The sequence below is a fragment of the Zalophus californianus genome, chromosome 16 (genome assembly GCF_009762305.2).
Source record: "Zalophus californianus isolate mZalCal1 chromosome 16, mZalCal1.pri.v2, whole genome shotgun sequence".
In the NCBI taxonomy this organism is placed as follows: Eukaryota; Metazoa; Chordata; class Mammalia; order Carnivora; family Otariidae; genus Zalophus; species Zalophus californianus.
The window spans coordinates 26,902,306-26,922,665 of NC_045610.1; the positions used below are offsets into that span (position 1 = coordinate 26,902,306).

The window sequence follows — 20,360 nt, forward strand, 5'->3', positions numbered from 1 at the left end:
ACTATACAACTTCCACCTGCATTTTAAACTATATTTGTCTTTTAAACTATATTTAAAAGTCTATCATTATACTTGAGGTAAAACCAAAACTTCAAATTTTGATGTTATCTATTACTCGTGGTTTTCAAAGTCCTAAGTGCGCTGGGTGAGATGAGGGGCAGAGTGCAGGAAAAACTTTTAATGAATGTTCATGGCATATTCCTCAAAAAGGCAAATAGTGAAAACCACAAAAAAAGACATGCAGACTTCAGTGAAGAGCTATAAAGACTGGGTCCTAAAGAGGTTAAAGTAGCCCATAGTTTCTATTTGAAACTATTTAAAATAGTGTGTGTGGGGGCGCCTGGGTGGCTCAGTCATTGGCGTCTGCCTTCGGCTCTGGTCATGATCCCAGGGTCCTGGGATCGAGGCCCGCATCGGGCTCCCTGCTCTGCGGGAGACCTGCTTCTCCCTCTCCCACTCCCCCTGCCTGTGTTCCCTCTTTCACTGTCTCTCTCTCTGTCAAATAAATAAAATCTTTAAAAAAATAAAATAAAATAAAATAGTGTGTGTGGGTCTTCACAGGTTATTAAGGTCAGGACAGTATGTTGTATTTTGTCCCATATTAAATATTATAAATGTAAATCAAATGCATGCTAGTTTATCAGGGAATAATTTGAGAAAAGTAAGTTTGAGAAGAAAGTTGAGATGCCTTCAGATAAAATGTGGTTTTTCTACACTAGGAAAAGGGTTGGTCATGTTTTTGTATGCTATTTTCCTATTTTATAGCCTAAGTGTTCATGTGTTAAAAATTACCCCAATATCAAATTAAAAACAACCATGGAGAAGTACCATACAAAATACCCAATATTTGGCATTTAAAATTAAAAATTATTTCAGCTGTATACTTTAAAGCAAGTCTGTGCCATCAGGGTCAGATAGGGTTTTGCTAACTAAACAGTATCCAAGAGTAAGCTGAAGAGGTTATACAAAAAAGTACATGGATGAGTGTACATAACTTCCAAGTTATTAGAAGAAAAATCAAACACCAACCAAAAAAAAGTCACCACTGCATAATACATTTCCAGACTTTTCAAGGAAAAGAATCTGAAGTGAACACATGTTTAAACATTAAGGTCAGAGGTGAATCTGAGTCAGATGTTCAAGAAAGACGTCCTATTAAAGTAGTACACTGAAGATTTAGAAGAACTAGCAGTATCACAATGCCCAGGCATGGACACAGGCAGGTTGGGCATAGGGGAAAAAAAACAAAAAATAATAACTCTGAAGGAATAGCATCAAATTAAGCAAAAAATTTTTATTTTTCTATATAAGAGGACAGCCTCTGGCACAGCAACATCCAATTTTTATTTCCATGACCCAATTTAGATTGCTCAAACAAAAAAAAAGCAGGGAAGGCTTTTATGAACACAAGCTTTTGTTAAGAGCTGTAACAAAAGTTTCTGATCCTTGGATTTAAAAAGAAAAATTAGAGGTAAGCATGTCACTGAGTTCAGTTCCATCTGTACTATTAAAAATTCACTATAATGTAAAAGGCTTTTCCACAAAGACTGCAATATGCTGCAGAGGAAAAGTTAACATGCAGTCAGTTATTTTGGTGTATGTGTGCATGAAAAAAAGGCAAAAGTACTGAAGCAAGAAGTGAGATCTGAAGATGATTGTTGCTATACAGGCTCTCAAGAAACACACACAGCCCACAGCAATGCTTTAAGAGTTTCAAAAGTAGTATGATGTAATTGCAATGACTGTTGTACATGCTTGATTTAAAACAATGCATAACACTGCAGTTCAATTACCTGTTTTTCACACACACGCTTTCTAACTGCCTTGCTTACTAGCTGCTGAAGGGCCTCACACACAATGCATTTTACTCAGGTTTGCCCTAAGTTCCAATGGTGATTCCAGTTTGGTTCAACATAATTCCAAGGCATTGTCCCCCACCCAAATTCTTTCAAATTTGTTTCAACTTTCCTTTACCTTCCCACCCTTTTATTACAACAATCTGATACCAAACATAAGTTTGTTTCTTATACTGGGATGGAGACAAGCCAATGAAGGAAGCAGCAACCAAAAGGTGCCTAATTACAGGAAGAAGTTAATATTGCTTTGTTATATACAGAAATACTCCATGTTGCTTAGCAACAATTATAGCAAGCTACTCTCATGATCAAAAAAGTTTTGATTCTTCTTGAAAATGGACTAGCACCATAAGAACTGGACACCTGGAGAAACATGAGGAAAGTCTCTTCGGAAGCAGCTAGTATCTCTTGTACCTACTTTCAGCAAAAAATTAGTAAGAATCAAGAGATCAGAAACTGGATCACAGTCCTTCAATACCAAAAAAAAAAAACCCCAAAAAGCCTTTTAGGGCATATATATACATACATAAATTCAACAACTGTCAGGCAAGCTCACAAAATAAAACCAGAGGCTGCTTAAATTTCTTTAGAGTATTATGAAAATCCTATTATGGTCCAGATACCCTGACAGGGAAGAGAAATTTCCTGAAACTTTGGAATTAATATGGAAACTCACCATGCTCGGTTTTTAATAATATATTTAAGAGAGACTGTGAACCAACTACTGATTAGCCTCCTTCCCTTCCTAAAGCCTATTAGCAGATTAGTAGCAAACATCTACTAATGTCCTACAGCTCTATTATAGTTATGTTTCAAGGGACTTGCAGAGGCTTTAGTGAAAATTTATTGGGGGGGAAAAAGCAGCAGCAGCAGTGTAGAAAAGGAAGGGGAAAAAATCATGCAAATTCCTTAGACTTAGTCCTCCAGACTTAAAGATGGAAAAGAATCAACTTTCACCTTTTCCTTTATTGCATCAACCTGCAAAGGAATTCAGAAGGTGCAGCTTAGAAAAAAATCAAATTCCATATTGAGCATAAAAAGGTAGAATCAGCAACAAAGATTTAGGGGAGCAACATCTAACCACAAAAAAAGGCATGAGAGAAGTGAAAATAAAGGGCATACTGGAAGCAAAATTTAGAATTTTTTTTAAACTTCAGAGCTTATTGCAGAAGAATTTATGCTAGAGTCAGTGTGATAGAAAGCAGCTTATCGCTAGTAAAACTTACAGCATTTCGGTTAACAGCAGCTTAGAGCCAGGTCTCTTAAGTTGGCATTATGCATATGAAAAGAAGCTATTCTCATCTATGGCTAATATAAGGCAACCATTTTCTTACACCGGACTTCAAGCCGTTTTTATACCGAAAATGTTAATTCTTAAAAAGTTATAACTGAACACAATGGTATCTACTTAGATGGCAGCCTAAGGAAATATTCATACTGGGGGCTATTAGTAGTACCTTTTTTCCCCCCTTTACTCAGGCATGCTGAAGAGATCAGATGTGAAACTGATTTTAATAAGCATGTTTTGCTTTAACAAATGGATCCTTTAGGACCATTTTAAAAAAATGTTCTACAGTAAAAGAGCTAGTAACTGTTGAGGATCAAGGGAGTAAAAAAAATATTATGACACCAAAAAGGGACACTAAGATTAAGTGAATTTTGTAAGATGATTATACCCACAGCTTGTTTAATGCATTTTGAGGTAATATGTTGTTAATTATTAACCTGCTATGACATTTTTAAATTAGGGGTTAAGCTACCAAAATATTGAAAAGATAAATGGGATGTTATAAAGAATATAGATTTTGCTTCCCCAGAAGAAACAGGCAGACATATTAAAGTCAAGAAGCAACCAAATAAAAGGGAATCTATACTACTAAGTTATGGATATCTGAGTTATAAGAACTGATTTGAGGAAGATGTTATTTTGGGCAAAAAAAAATCTTTTTAGTAGAGGATTAAAAGAAACCCAAACATACAACATAGGCATAACACTATTTACCCTCAGAAGTACATGGGAGGGTAAACATTCTGACAAGTTATGTTTGAATTCCCTTTCCGTTCAATGTCCTCTGTCAGACACTACAAATTTCTGGAGAACAAAAATATTTTATGACAACCAAATGACTTACACTTCTACTAGAGAAAAAACATTTGGAAAAATAAATCTGCTGCATGTGGAATTTTATATATCCTAAAGATAAGTAGTTCTGAATACACCCAGAGGCACCATTACCTTTGTCAAGTATTCCTTCATGACCTGGATGAAATAGGGCATGGCAAAATCCATGATATTGTGCCTCCATGCAGTTTCCAGGACAACATCTGGCCTTAAAAGATCATAACAGGTAAAAAGACAAGCTCCAAAGCACTCTCTTTTTTCTTCCTGCAAAAACCACTGTAGGAGTTCTTCAGCCAACTCAGTATCTTTAGATTCAGAGGCATACTGCATTGCATCCTATTCAAAGGAAAGGATGAAGGTCAAACATTAAACTCAAATATACTAAACTGGCAAAACGAGTAATACAATGGGTGAGAAAAACATCACCGTCACATCATTTAAACTGAAATTTGCTGAAAGAAAAGATGACAGGGTAACTTTTTTTTTTAAACAGAAGTTTTGAAATAAACAGAAGATGACCCCTAGAATCAAGAAAGTGACTTAATTACCATCCCCCTCAAGTGGGAGCTTACAGGCAATTCTCATATACTAATACTTGTATAGACAATAATCACTTCAGATATACATTTTTAGGGTCAGACAGATCTAGTACTTGATTTAATAGGCCTGCCCCCACCAACTTTATCCACCTTGTACAGGCTATCTTTCTTGCACAGCTCTACACTCTGTTTCCAGCGATTGTTGCCTTTGAAGAGATAAGCAGCAATTCTTCTGAACTCAATGAGTTCATGTTTTTCCAAACGCTGAGCAAGTGAGATATTGTCAAAGTTGTCGTAAGCATCTATTGATGTTCGCAGAGCCTTAAAAAAAAAAATCCAATGCCAAATCAGTTTTAGTTTAAAATTTGTTCCATCATTTTTTATCAAAACGTCATTACTGTATATGACTTGACCGACATGCTATATGATGTGTATGTATAAAATACAACTTGATCAATGAGTCTTATAATACAATAGCCTAGATTCAAGCATCGAGCCAGAAAGTTGCAAGCTGAACAAGTATTGAGGTTCTTCAATTTGACTATATAACAATAAAGTCCTCAAAGGTACTATAAAATTTCTAAAGGTACAATTTTCTCCATGGTTTTCAGTATCAAGAACTAACTTGCATAGTTATGAAAATGGGAGGATTTTAATTTGGAGGATAAGATCTTATGCTTTAGAGAAACTCCTGATCCAAGTAAACATGCTATTTAGTAATAACAGATCAGCATGAGATCTGAACCCATCATGTTGATAGCAAGAGAAAGAAAAAAGGCAACTGGCTTAACCTTAACTCTAATTTTGTGTTTGCAAAATTCTTCACAAGGCAAAGTTTATTAAGAGACAGATACTAATATGCTATTGAGCCAGAAAAGCAGTGAATAAATACACTTAATACCAAGTAAGTTTTACAGACTAGTTAAAAGATCAAAGACTTTTGAACCTCACCTAAAATCTAGATGCTTAGAGACAAAGTATAACCATAATATTTTTCTAAAGCATTAACTAAGACATGATCTAAGCAAAATTCTGCAAACTTGGCAATTAAAATTCAGATTTATCAACCCTGAAAACATAACTAAATTCAGATCCTAGGCATCTAAGTACCTCCTGCTTACAACCTAAGGGATAATGGGCTTTTGTACCCCAAAATATATCAACTCAATGACTCAATCCTAACTTGAGTTTTGAGATGCAAAAACTAAAAGGTTTTACCTGATAATCTTCTTCTGTAATGAAGAGGTTGTTCAGTGATTCATTCACAGATTTGTTATTGTGGTTTTGAACTGAACGCAAATACGGTTTCACCAGTGGTAGCTGTTTAACCTTTAAAATAAAGAGTTTTGTTACAAACATAGCATATCCTTAAAGTTCAAAGAAAGTTACTGAAATCTGTCTTAGTTCCTTGCTATGAGATTCTGAAGGGTTTTTTTGTTGTTGTTGTTGTTTTTTAAGATTTATTTATTTGACAGAAAGAGAGAGTGCACAAGCAGGGGGAGCAGCAGAGGGAGAGGGAGAAGCAGGCTCCCCACTGAGCAGGGAGGCCGATGTGGAGCTCAATCCCAGGAACCTGGAATCACGATCAAAGCCGAAGGCAACCGTTTAACCAACTAAGCCACGGCCCCGAGGTTCTGAAGTTTTTAAAATTACCTTGCTGAAATAATTTACTGCACGAGTATGATCCAACCGTGGAGACAGCACCATCAGCAAATCATTTAACAACAGAGGCTTGAATTCTAAGTAGAACTGTATTGCTCTGTAGTATAGTTCTACATTGGCAACCTAAAATTGGGAAAAATCCATATGTAAGTTAAGAGTTATTTCCTAATGAGCTCTCTCCTTTCGAAGCTTCTATCTTCTGAAGCAGACCACACACCTTGGTGATGATATCTTTGAATTGCCCTTCTTTCCATGCATCAGTTGGATGATTCATCATAGTAATTATGGCATTGTCATATTCTTCATACTTGTCATATAAAAACACCAATTCTGCCCAAAGATGAGCTTGTTCTGCAGCTCTAAGCACCTATGTAAGAAAGACTGAATTGCTTTAGATAGGAGTCTGTAATTCTAGCAAAAAGCCTAAAAAAGGAAAGATATTTTAAAGTTTTAGTTACAGCTATAGAGCCACCTCACAATGTTAAAAGGTTGGGTTACCTTAGGAATATTCACTCTGGACCAGAACAGCTCCAGGTGCTCCCTCATTTTCTGTGGCTTAAATTTAGAATATAGAATAGCCAATTCGGTAAACATTCCCATATGAGCTCTCTCAAGTCCCAATGCTGCTTCCAACATGGTTATCAGTTCTTCAAAGTATCCTCGATCCTAAATAAGGGAAATACACAATTAAAGATAAGACTATCTGTGGCAATAGCTCTCAATTAATAAGAGAGTCCTGTTCATTACCTGATAGTAGTTGATAAGTTCCTCCAATTCATCTGCATGTACTACTATATGAAGCCCACACATCTGAGCAAGACGGAACTCCTTGCCATCTACACAGGCGAAGCAGACCTATCACAAAAATTTCAATTACGTAAACTCAAATATAAACATGGCTGGTTAATTCAATTAATCAGTTTAAAGAGATTTCTAAGAATCTTAATTCTTCACTCAAACTGGTGTTGAGATTACCTCTTTCCATGTTCGAGTACTGTTAGCTTTCCTAGCTCCATCAACAGCTGCCTGATATTCTCCCAGGTGAACCAGGGTAGATGCCAAGCGTCCAAAATTGGAAACATTATTGTACAATAATTTAGCAGCATCATACATCTTCTCATCGTAACAACGGTCACCAACCTGAAACAAACACAATCCATTTTCAGTAAGTGTAAACTCAATCCTCTTTCCAAAGTCACAACTCAATTTAATACTGAGAAACATTTTTTCTTGGAAATCATCAGTTGTGATAGGTTAGATACTATTTAAAAAGTTGCTTAACAGTTTATTTTTACACTCTGAAAAAAAATCCAAAGAGGAAACCCACTTGTTGGATATGAGCATTATTTGGCCCATTGATGAACTCTTCTAACTCTGCAAGGCGGTTTGTTTTAGCCAGGGCAAATATCAATTCTGTCTCCACATAGGACTCACGAGCCTTCTTACGGGCCATCTGCAAGTACTTCACTAGTTCTTCCCAGTTTCCTAGTTATAAAGAAGAAAATAAATCCAAACACTAACATCCTAACATTCACCTTTTCACTCAAGTAAATGAGAATTGTTAATTTCCTTTCTAAGGAAACAATATAGACAGTAACAAATGTAAATGAAGAAATGTATCTAAAATGGCAAAATTTCTATTACATTTCTGTACCATCACCGACCAAATGAATAGCTGAATTCCCCTTTCCCTTAAAGTTGTAAGATTAGAACTCGTTCAGAATTTTATGAGATTTCACGGGTGTATGGGTGGCTCAGTCAGTTAAGCATCTGCCTTTGGCTCAAGTCATGATCCCAGGGTTCTGGGATCAAGTTCTGCATTGGGCTCCCTGCTGAGCAGGGAGCCCGCTTCTCCTTCCCCCCACTCCCCGCTTGCGCTCCCTCTCGCTCTCTCTCTCAAATAAATAAAATCTTAAAAAGAATTTTACGAGATTTCAAAATAGAAAATTAATCTTCCCTATGGACCTTTGTAAGTTCACAAAATGCAGCCCCCCTATATGTGGACAGATGGAGTGCTAAATGTTTTCAACAAGTAACCACGTAGTTATTTCACTCCCACATAAATTCAGAATAGACCAGAATTTTAATGCTTAGTTTAATCATAGCTTAGGTACATTTTCTGAGGTCACAAACACATAAAAGTAAGAAGTCATACCACTAGTGTTGGCAGCCTGAACAACCTCCATGTAGGATGAAGGATCATCTGCTTTGATATAAGAATCAATGGCTTCTTTCACCATTCCTTTCTGCAACTGGGCTTTTGCAAGCTGACTCCAGACTGCAGGTTCATTGCAGCGTTCAGCAAACTCATATGCCCGATCCAAATTTCCAATATGTTCAATCAAGACCTAGACAACCAATTTTTGAATCTGGGTTATAGCAGAATGAATCGTGCCACATAGCAATTACATTTAAACAGTTAGGATTTTATTGCTTTTCTATTGCCAAAGCAATCAATTATGCTGGGCCTAACAGCACAATGCATATATTAAATCAACTCAGGCAATCTGAAGATCTACCTGAACTGCTGAAGTATTGACATCAAATTTTCGGAAAATGGCAAATGCTTCTTCAAACAACTCATTGCAGATGGCGATATTGGCAATATCTGGGGCATCATAATTATCCAGGCGATTAATATACTCCATAACACGTGTACGGTCAGCCTTGATTGCAGTGAGGATGAGGAGGTTTTGCAGATTCCTTTTAAGAAAAAAAAAATTTGCATTATTTCAAAAGTTTATTAGTCATAAAGATTAAACCCTGTGGCTATGAAGAGTTTTTTTGTCTCAAAGGCAAGGTGAGAAGAGGAGGGTATTAGAAGAGTCAGAATTCAAACAACATTTTCTAATCTTTGTCTCTGATTGTTCCTTCTCAAAACTGATAGGCCCTAATTTAAGACTGAATATAAATAGCCAATGGGCCCTTCTTATAACATACCTGTGTTCACTGAATACAGAATTATCAAGGACAATTTTCTCCAGCAGTTCAATGAGTTCATTAGGAAGGTCTGCAGTCATAAAAGCCTTGACAGTTACTGACACTTCTTCAGGGTCCTGAGTCTCAGACAAAGCTGTCTGTACAACCTGCAGAGTATATAGACAAATATATATATATAGGGAGTTAAGTACTGAAAATCAAGGTGATTATGAAGACATTATCTATTAAGAATAAGCTGGCATCTCAGTAGAAAACATGGAGGAGAAATACCTTTAAATTCACCACACAATGGTTTTTCTACACAAATCCACATATACCCACATGTGTACTTCCATCCTAATTATATAATTTCTTTTTTCTTGATTAAAATATTATGCATAATAACCACTCCTCATCATCACGTTCATGGGGTAAATATGAATTCAACTACATAGATGTGGCAATAGGGGACTCAGTAATTCCTCTATTTTCGGCTAATTGTATGGCTCTCAGGTGCTTCAATAAATATTTTTTCCAGGAAGATTTTTTTTTTTTTAAGATTTATTTACTTGACAGAGAGGGGGGGAGAGGGGGAGGGAAAGAGAGAGAGAGAGAGAGAGAGAGAGAGAGAGAGAGAGAGAGAGAGAGAGAGAGAGAGAGAGAGAGAGAGACACACAGCGAGAGAGGGAACACAAGCAGGGGGAGTGGGAGAGGGAGAAGCAGGTTTCTCGCTGAGCAGGGAGCCTGATGCGGGGCTTGATCCCAGAACCCTGGGATCAAGACCTGAGCCAAAGGTAGACGCTTGACGACTGAGCCACCCAGGCACCCCTCCAAGAAGCTTTGTATCTAAAATGAAAACTTTCCTTAGAAATGCTTCCTAGATATTATGCAGCCATCAAAAGGAATGAGATCTTCCCATTTGCAACGACGTGGATGGAACTGGAGGGTGTTATGCTGAGTGAAATAAGTCAATCAGAGAAAGACATGTATCATATGACCTCACTGATATGAGGAATTCTTAATCTCAGGAAACAAACTGAGGGTTGCTGGAGTGGGGGTGGGGTGGGAGGGATGGGGTGGCTGGGTGATAGACATTGGGGAGGGTATGTGCTATGGTGAGCGCTGTGAATTGTGCAAGACTGTTGAATCACAGACCTGTACCTCTGAAACAAATAATACATTATATGTTAAGAAAAAAAAAAGATGGCAGGAGGGGAAGGATGAAGGGGGGGGAGTAAGTCGGAGGGGGAGACGAACCATGAGACGATGGACTCTGAAAAACAAACTGAGGGTTCTAGAGGGGAGGGGGGTGGGGGATGGGTTAGCCTGGTGATGGGTATTAAAGAGGGCATGTTCTGCGTGGAGCACTGGGTGTTATGCACAAACAATGAATCACGGAACACCACATCAAAAACTAATGATGTAATGTATGATGATTAACATAATAAAAAAATTTAAAGAAAAAATGCTTCCTAGGAGAGGAACAAAAAATTAATAACCTTCAATGTATTCTTTTCCATATTTGTACTTCTACCAGGAGAATTTAAGAACCATTATAACAACCTTCAATTTTTAGGGTTTTAAAAAAATGTTTTCAATTTATGTGTGTGCAATATATTATGTATTTTAGTATAATTTTATTTTCTTCTACACTTTTTACTGCGTTCTCTCATAGTTAAATATGATATGGGTATGATGACGGGAAACGTTTTATTCATAGTTAAAAAGATGAGCCTTAACCACATTTGCCAATTTTACCTGGTCAATTAGGGGTCTCCTGTAAGGATTGCTTTCCAGCAGTACACTACCCCATAATTCTGGATCCTTTCGGCGTACCAAATAGCGGGAAAGACTTTTGAAGAGGGAATTCTCATTGCAAACCTAAATAAGATCGATTAGGTTAGTTTCAAGATAAAAAGTAAAGACTTTTTATAGACTAACTTTTTTAAAGGTTATTTCCTATGATATATACCCTGTTGTTTTTTTTTTTAAATCCATCACTTTTACATATAAACTTGAATAGGTCATAACCAAGTTTTTATTAAAATTCAGTATGTAATCCTAGACTAAAAGGAAAAAATGCTATAAAGGACATTACTGGGGCAATGACAAAATTAGAATAAGATTTTAAAATTATTCTGTCAGTGTCAAGATGACTGAAGTTGGTATCTACAGTGTGGTTATGAAAACAGAGTATCCTTAGTCTTAGGAAATACACACTGAAGAGGTATGCAACTTATTCTCATATGTACATATATACATATATATGTATGTATGGTGTATACGTGTGTTTATGTATGAGAGTGTATGAGAACAAAAGTGATAAAACTACTGGGGTTAAAATGTTAACAGGTGAATATAGACTTAATTTACTATTTTGGCCACTTTAAATTCAGTTAGTGGCAGATAAAAGTTTTTTTTTTTTTTAAAAGCACACATCTATAAGGAATGCTCTGTATTATGTAAAGCCACTGTGAAACTCAAAATTCACTAATCTAACATTATACAGCAGGATTTTAAAAATGCAGCCTTCTCTCTGTACACATTTAGCTAGTAGTACTCACATTAATAAGTTCCAGATCACACTGGCCACGTTCATAAGCAACACAGGCCAGATGTGGATCTCTCTTCTCACAATACTTTCCAACAACTCGACTGTCATAATAAGGATTTTCACGAAGAAATCTCTCTGGGTTGTTATTACTGTCTATGTAGATTTTGGCTAATGCGTTGTGAGTAGCAGGCTCCTCACAGCCCTCATGAATTCTGGCCTCTAGCCAAGGCAGAAGCAGTTTCAACCTAGTATTAAAAACAAAACACAAAAAACCACATATACACACAAAACAACACAAAGCCACACGATATATTATTAAAAAAAAACACACACAACTCATGACAATGCTAACTACAGAAGTACCTTAATGGTATATAATATGCTTTCCCATAAATAATTTTGAATTCTCAACAATTCTATTACAAATTGGGAAATTAAGATTCAGAGATGGCTAAATGATTTGCCTAAATGATTACACAAAAGGTATAGAAGACTCTCTTTAGAATCTCCCAGTCCTATGTGCTACGTTATTTAGATAGGAAACAGAGAAAAGAGATTATAGATTCATACTGTTCTTTTTTTATACTGGACAAAATATCCAGACTTCAGATAAAATTTTTTTGGAAGTAAGATGGGAATGTCATGAGAAAATAGGCCAGATTATCTAAGGTTCCTTACAATTTTAACACAATTAACAGACATTGCCTACAGCCAAAGGGGGCGATACCCTAAATACACAATGTGAACAAAATCCAGTGGCTTTAGAAGCTCTGGGCTTAGTAATTCTAGAAGTCATACGATCACTCCACCAAGGATCATGGTTTCACTAAGCTATAGCTTGTTTCAATGGTCCTTTTGACCACGGCTGAAGTGTTTAAAAGCACCTAGAGGGGGCTCCTGGCTGGCTCAGTTGGTGGAACATGCAACTCTGGATCTCAGGGTCATAAGTTCAAGCACCAAGGTGGGTAAGAAGATTACTTAAATAAACAAACGTTAAAATAAAAAACAAAAGCACCCAAAGGAAAAACAGTAGGTCATATTTTGGCTACAACACACTCCCACTAGGGTAAAGACACAAATTTGTATTAAGGCAAAAAAAAATCATGATCCTATAAACAAGTGCAACCCAAGCAGATGTGCCATGGCAAATGAAAAAAATAAACATTAGCTAAGGCACTTCTAGACTAGTGACTCAGATGTGAATCTAGTTTATCACAATATAATTTGTAACTTAAAGACCAAATTGTCTAACTACAACTATCTGGCTATTTGCCTGGAATATACAAACAAACAAGACTGTTTTCAGGTATTAGATTTAAGACTCAACTGAAACCTCTTCCTAATGTTAAATTGTTAGAACCTATAATTTCAAACTAGGCTCAAGCTTTTAAAAATCAGTATTATATTCTGTATCTCCACTGTCCTTGAATACAGAACTTTTGTTTGAAATATTCAAATACAAATTCTACAAATACCATTTCTAGAATACCTATGCCAACTCAGGTTAAAATTAAACCCCACAGGTTTTCTTGTTATCTCTTCATAGTCAGAGTAACTTCCCCACTGTCAGACCAATCTACCAACCTCATTTACTACATCAACACTTTCTAAACACACTAGTTCATCAATATGTCCCAGCTAAAAAAAAGACTTCATGGTATAATAAATATTAGAAACACTTATAATATATTCTCCTCTACTGGAAATTCAGAATTCATATTATCACATTAAGGTTCAAATTAAAAATCAGTTTAACCCACAGTTACACAGGGAATTCTTTTCTCTCATTATACTTGACATAAATTAGAGAAGAATTAGCTACTGAAACAGTGGTGTCGTACCTAACTAAAAACAGGTTTTTTACAGAGTTTACATTAAAAACATACAGTCAACCCACACAGCTGTAATTATAAACATGTAAATAATGTCTGACAAAATTGTAATGTTTTAGAAAACAGATTTTTTTTCAGCACTATAGCTAGCTTATCACTTCTAAATTAGGTGTCCCCAGGGAATTATGATCCATGTTTTATTGAATAGCTTTTAGGCAAATGACAGTCCATATTTTTTATCCATTAGCATGCTGAGAGACTACTAATTTCTCCCATTTGTGTAGGTTAAAATGGTACTACACCTGTTTCTTTTTTCAACCTCAGCAACAAGCTCATCAGTAGAGAATTGACCTCTTACAACAAGAATCAAGTTTTTAATGACATCTTCAGAGCAATCAACATCAAGCAATCCTCCAATAACCACAGGAAGTCGACTTGGATTCACCTATGGTTAAAAAAAAAATGCCATTATGTTATTAATAAGCAAAGTAAAAAGGAGTTTAAAAAATTAAACTCATTTCCCTCTTTTAAGCTCAATTTTAAAATTCAGTAATAAACCAAGAGTCTAAATTTACAAGTAGACAGAAAAAGTTAGGAGGAAGTCTGGGTTGGTTAATTACTTATCTCAGCATTGCTCTAAATTAAGTCAGTCCATCCAAAGAAGCTACAGTCACAGAATGTCTATGGAAGACTAAGCAAAAGGCCTCCATTACAGCAAAACTGCTTGTCTACATGGATATCTACATGGATCTACATGGTATCTCAGGGGTTGCGTTATCAAGTAAATAGCATGTAGGTCACCCAACTTCTTCAACTACAGCACTCCGTTCTGTTTTATGCTTAACATGAAGGTAAAATTCTAATCTAAATAAGGATTCAGGGGGTGGGGGCGGGTACACGTTGACAGGAACTGTAGCAGACCACTCCCATTTTGTAGTTTCAAAAGGATATGAAGATTACCAGAGTGTGAGAAGTAAAATTTACAATAAGGTATTTTTAAGTAGCACTTACCTTCTGTACATATATCTCTATATACTTTTGAAGATTATTTCTATATAAATAGAGCACCAAATCATGGACAAAGTCAAATCGATCACATACAATGATAAGTGGTAATTGATCTGTTAGCTTCGCTTCCTGAAAAAAGAACAAAATGAAGCCTTAGTTTTCTCCTTCTGTGAGCTAGCTAATCTATGTAAAATACGACAATCTGTTCTACACTGCTGGGAGAGGCCCACATAAACTTGGAAATGCCCCAGTAGCTGGTGTGTGCCTATCCCAGTCCCACTAAATTTTTACTAAGCAAAATACCAAGTCCTTTCCACATACACCCTTTACCAAAAAAAGTAACAAATTAAGATTTGTGAGCCACCAGTGGCATTTAGGATATAAAATCATCACAGTAGGACTTTCATTAATAGTAACATTGCAAGTGAGTTTGGAGTTGACTTAAGAACTACAGTCACATTTGAAAATTACGGCATAAATGGCTCCTAGTTGTTTCAAACTAATGATTTTTTTACCCCTCCCAAATTCCAATCTATATAGCCAGCCTCTAACACTATTACAATAAAGCCTACAAGGAGCAGCATGATGGTTTAAAAAAAAAAAAAAAAAAAGCACACAAGGAAAAGACATCTTTAAATTACCAATCGCTTTTACCATTACAAATACCAAGCTATAATCCTACTTATAGATTGACACAGATGTTACAGACAGGTAGGTAAGACCTGTACCTGGGCATTTACCTGATACATGTCCTGTTACATTCCACAGACATAAGGTACAGCACAAAAAACAACAGTTTCCATCAGGAATTCATTTATACACAGTGAAACATTTCTCAATAAGTGATTCCTCTATGTCAGTCTACTAAGGAAGTACAATTAAGCAGGATAGGACTTTCCCCAATGGCAGCCACTGAGAACATTATTTGCAATGTTAAAATAAAATGGTTCCTAATTTTAGTGCATATCACTCATCCAATTATTTATAAATTATGTATAATCTGAAGATTAGCCTATGAAAGGTTCAGAGAACACCAAACTAACTCTGGGAATCAGGAGAATTGCTAAATAAAAAATCAAAATGGCTGTAAATCTGAAGTGGAAGTCCAGCTGCAGATTTTTCCAATTAAGGAAAGTCTAAAGCATGTTAGCACCGTGGAAACTCTGTACTAACAGCTACAATCATTTCTAGAAAAAATGTTGGATCTACCTATCCAAAAGATTTCAGTTGGCCAAGTTTTTCCTACTAAATGAACATCAGAAAGTTAGTGCATCAATACACTAATCTTTATCCCCTTTAATATACACATAAAATATTATATACTTTATTTTGCCTCTTAGAAAATACACTTGGAAGTAATGTAAGATTACCTAGGTGTTCTATTCTCATGCATGGTGTTTAAGACTTCTGCTGGTAAAGACAACTATATTGTATTTCTAAAGAAAATTTAAGATTGGAAAAGTAGATAAAAATTGTATTTTCTTGACTGTCTAAATTTGCACATGATTTCACACATGGGAGTAATGCTATTAATATTTTAAATTATTTACTAAAAAGGTTAACCCTCTAGCTATTATGGTTAAACATTTTAAGAACAAAACTGAAACTATATAAACAGGTTCAGAGGTTTTCTTAAGCATTAAGTTATTCACTTAACTAGTATTTACTGAGTACCTATAAACTGGACACTGTCGTTATGCAATATAGATATAGCAGGGAACAAAGTATTCTCTCAAGGAACTTCTGTTCTAATGGGAAAAGCAGTCTCTCAAGGAACTTCTCTTCTAACGGGAAAAGGCAATGTCTTGTAACGTGAAGTGTTTAAAGAAAAATAAAGCAGGACGTGGGGGAGGTGAAGATGGAATAGGGATAGGTTTTATTCTAAACAGGGTAATATGAGACATCCTTTCTCATGACATTTCATCAGAAATCTGAACAAAGGTAAGGAATTCTAGTCATGAAGATTTAAGAAAAAAGCAGAAAAGGACACAAGCAAATGTCCTGGGGCAGGAGAGGGTTCAGGGAGTTCCAGGAATAATAAACAGGCCAGTCTGGTTTAAGTACAACCAGAAGAGAGAAATGGTAAAAGAAATAAGATCAAAGGTAGCAGCAGAAAGCAGACCATGGGTCTGAAGAACAGTTCCATGCTTTCTACAGAGAGCTACAGTTTCATAGGGTGAATGCATGAGCCAAATGATGCTAGTAAGACCATTTCATCCTGCTCACGGACTACTTCAAAGGAGAAGTCATAATCTACCAATCTTTGTATTTCTGGTGGCTAACATGTAATTGGCACTTGAATGTTCAAGATCAGAGTATTTTTCTTATCAGAGTTTACATATAACACCAGTCAATTTTCATACACCTAGTTATTTCCAAAATGAAGTTTAATGACAGTGATGATGAGATGTAGCATTATAGCTACATTCTACAGGCCAATAAGGAAAGTGAATAAAGGGCCCAGTATGTTCTTTCTTACTACTGGGGTGAAAGGTTGAATACAATAGTAGCATCTAAGTACTAGACTCTCATCTCAGGCAGAAGACAAGACACAAGGTTTACCTCTAACTTGGGCTAGAGTTAAAATTCCTTCATCAAGTCAGAAATAACTTAAAACCAAAGAGAAAACTTGCCTGATAGAAAGTGATCACATGTTGGCTGCCTCTACCTTATTTCTAAGGCCCACCAACACAGCTGATTAACAACGGTTATCACCTGAACACCTATGGCGTACCAGGTACTTGACTAGATCAACAAAGCTTCTGGCTGGAGAAACTGAGGCTGAGGCACATTAGTCAATTTTCCTGAGGTAACAGCTAAACAAATACCGAATGAACAAACAATAGCTAATGACAGAAATAGAATTTAAACCAGGGCTGACTGGTTTAAAAGCCCAAAATCCACATTCATTTCCCTACTCTATCAGACTTGCACCTAATTCACAGTGTGATATGTGGAAGGGGAGTCCTCTTCTCATTAGATCTCAGGGGCTAAGCAACTTAAGGTTACACAATGCTAAAATCCAGAGGATTTTTTTTTGAAGCTCAAAATCATAATTAAGTGAAAACAGTTAAATTTAGCCCCATTTTACATATAAATGACTCAAAAATACAAACCCAATTCTAAAGAAATGACAACTGAAGCCCAACAGTCGAGAGCTTAGTAACACCGAAAAGGAATCAGTTTAAGAATCTAGTAGTATTTTTAAAAACAGCAAACAGTACCGATACTCAAAGGAGGAACTGAATTGTTGTCATGGGTACTCTAGTCAAGCACAGAGCATCAAATCTTTCTCATTTGGAGGGCTTTTTGACACCAGAAAGACTTGGGTTCCAATATATTGTACTAGCCAGGCTACTGAGAATATTCATGATGGCCAAGACATTATATAAAGCTATACATATTATGAGGGAAGGTTTATCTTTTAATCTAAAATATAAGGCAACTTCTATACTTTAAGTACCTCATTGTATTAAAACCTCTAAGAGTTTACCGTTTAATCTAGAGCCCAGTAGTAATTCTTCAAAAGAGCAAACAGCTAATAAAACTATAGATTTAGATAATCTATGTTATTTTAGATACAGCATAGGAGCAGGAAAAGCCCATTTTTTCTATTGAATTACAAAATAATCATTTTGGTTTTAGTTTCAAGGTAAAATTCTTCCAAAAGACAAAAAATACTTAAGAACTTTATATATAGTCTCCAGAATCATTTCATATATATATATTCATATATATAATTTAAATGCAAAATACAAATACATATATTTTTAAGGGGTAATCTAAGTGTTCTATAGTTTACCTGATTTTTATCGACAACTGCCAATTTTAAAGCTTTAATTTTTTCTCATAGTGAAACTGCCAGATATGAGAATAAGGCTTAAGTTAAGTAAACATCCCTTAGGTATGTTCTGATGAGCTAAAATTCTTTAAACCATTACTCTTCACTGCAATACAGGCAGTTCTCTATAACTAGTATCGCAAAGCTGAGGGGGGTTTTTTGTTAGATCTTACATTCAGTTTAGTGAATTATACACGATTAATATTTAGTTTCTAGAGAAAAGCTAATTTGATGAGAGAGAAACCTGCCCTTTAGATAACAAAACCTTTGTATATAAATAGAGACTCCTGAAAAGGACACTGAGGGCAAACTGATCTTAATCTTTAATAGGAGCATTCCTGAAATTCTAAAGTGACATTGAGAATCTCCAACCACTTTTCAAAATTTTTCTTCCAAATTTCAAGTGGAAGGAAATTCTTTTGACATAGTGCTATTTTTTTCTTCTTTTAAAGAGATGTTTGTTCTTAAGTATCACTTACCAATTCCCTTCCTTATTTCAAAGGAAACCAGAGTATTAAGTTTCGAAGAAATAATTCAGCACATAATTTGAGAATGATAAGAATTTCCCATTTAGGAAAAACAGTATTTTTTTTAATTTATTCATTTGAGACAGAGAGAGAGCACACGCATGAGTAGGGGAGAGAGGCAGAGGGAGAGGGAGAAGCAGACTTCCCACTGAGCAGGGAGCCCGACGCAGGGCTCGATCCCAAGACCCGGAGATCATGACCTGAGCCGAAGGCAGACGCTTAACCATCCGAGCCACACAGGCACCCCAGGGAAAACAAATATTTTAAAACTATGATGAAACCTGTGTAAAACTGCTGATCTTCAACCCAGCCAGAAAGTGCATTACTCAAAACCACTTACCTTGAGAAAATTCTTGACTCGCTCAGGATCATAGCAGTTGCTTTCTCTGCAGATTCTTTCTACTTCTTTGATCTGCCCAGTCTTGCAAGCTGCCTGAATATACTTAAAGTGCACATCTGGGTCCTGACTAAAGTTAACAATGGATCCCAAAAAATAAAAGAGACCTTAAAGAGACAAGTAATTGAAATTAAGCATAGGTGCACCTTTGAAAATGAAAGAACTGAAAAATATGTAAGCAATTAAAAGAAACAGGTCAATTATACTAATTTAAAAACTGTTAATACTGAATAGCCCCAAATAAAAACTGGGTTGCTCAAAAACTCAATAAGAATACTAACTGATCCAGTAATCAGTTCAATAAATGAATATTCATTTTAATCCCTACAGAACAGACAAGTCAATGTTTTCTAGTAGCTGAGAAGTAGTGAGGAGGTAGCTACCTAATACTAAAGCTAATCACACCATGTTCCATATGAGAAATTTTAAATGAAATCATACCATGTTCCATATGAGAAATTTTAAATGAAGTCCCTTAGAGGTTTTCCTATATGTAGTTAATAGGAAAAATACAAAAGTGGTTTGAAAAGAATTTAGTGCAATGCTGTCCAACAGAACGTTCCGTGACGATAAAAATGTTCTGTATCTGCACTGTCCAATACGGTAGCCACTAACCATACGCACCTGAACTGTGGCTACAGAACTAAAATTTTAATTGTATTCAATTTTAATTACTTTAAATTTATATATAGCTACATGTCATTAGTGGCTACTATACTTGAATGAACAGAATCAATTTAGTACATAGTTAATAGACAGGAACTGAGAAAATTATTCTTATTCTTTCTGTCTAGAGGACAATAGGACAAAAAAAGGAAAAAAGACGACTGGGGACCATAAGTTTAGCTAATAAACCTAAGCATCATCCAACACTGATTACACTGATACTCAGTGTAGCAGTAATTCTCACATGGGGTGATTTTCTTCCCAGGAGACAGACATTTGGCAATGCCTGGAGACACTTTTGGTGATCACAACTGTTTTAGCTGCTACGGGCATCTAGAGGGAGAAGCCAGGGATGCTGCTAAATATCCTGCATGCACATGACAACCCACCCCCAAACCAAATTATTCAGCCCAAATTATCTATAGTGTAAAAAACCC

General features: G+C 36.0%; 1 protein-coding gene across 2 annotated transcripts in view; it reads right to left on the reverse strand.

The window, feature by feature from the left end:
• Window positions 1–20,360, reverse strand: part of CLTC (clathrin heavy chain) — a 63,374-nt gene that overhangs the window by 4,246 nt on the left and 38,768 nt on the right. The window contains exons 14-31 of one of the 2 annotated variants that reach the window (XM_027624918.2): window positions 19,201–19,364; window positions 14,496–14,621; window positions 13,787–13,929; window positions 11,663–11,897; window positions 10,857–10,979; window positions 9,120–9,265; window positions 8,699–8,882; window positions 8,335–8,527; window positions 7,507–7,664; window positions 7,155–7,319; window positions 6,927–7,034; window positions 6,678–6,845; window positions 6,397–6,546; window positions 6,171–6,302; window positions 5,736–5,846; window positions 4,668–4,838; window positions 4,093–4,314; window positions 2,814–2,834 (exon numbers count right to left, since the gene is read on the reverse strand). In XM_027624918.2, the coding sequence (XP_027480719.1) occupies window positions 2,814–2,834; window positions 4,093–4,314; window positions 4,668–4,838; window positions 5,736–5,846; window positions 6,171–6,302; window positions 6,397–6,546; window positions 6,678–6,845; window positions 6,927–7,034; window positions 7,155–7,319; window positions 7,507–7,664; window positions 8,335–8,527; window positions 8,699–8,882; window positions 9,120–9,265; window positions 10,857–10,979; window positions 11,663–11,897; window positions 13,787–13,929; window positions 14,496–14,621; window positions 19,201–19,364 (2,720 nt within the window). The remainder of the gene's footprint in view (window positions 1–2,813; window positions 2,835–4,092; window positions 4,315–4,667; window positions 4,839–5,735; window positions 5,847–6,170; window positions 6,303–6,396; window positions 6,547–6,677; window positions 6,846–6,926; window positions 7,035–7,154; window positions 7,320–7,506; window positions 7,665–8,334; window positions 8,528–8,698; window positions 8,883–9,119; window positions 9,266–10,856; window positions 10,980–11,662; window positions 11,898–13,786; window positions 13,930–14,495; window positions 14,622–19,200; window positions 19,365–20,360) is intronic. The other variant, XM_027624919.2, reaches the window with a different exon arrangement.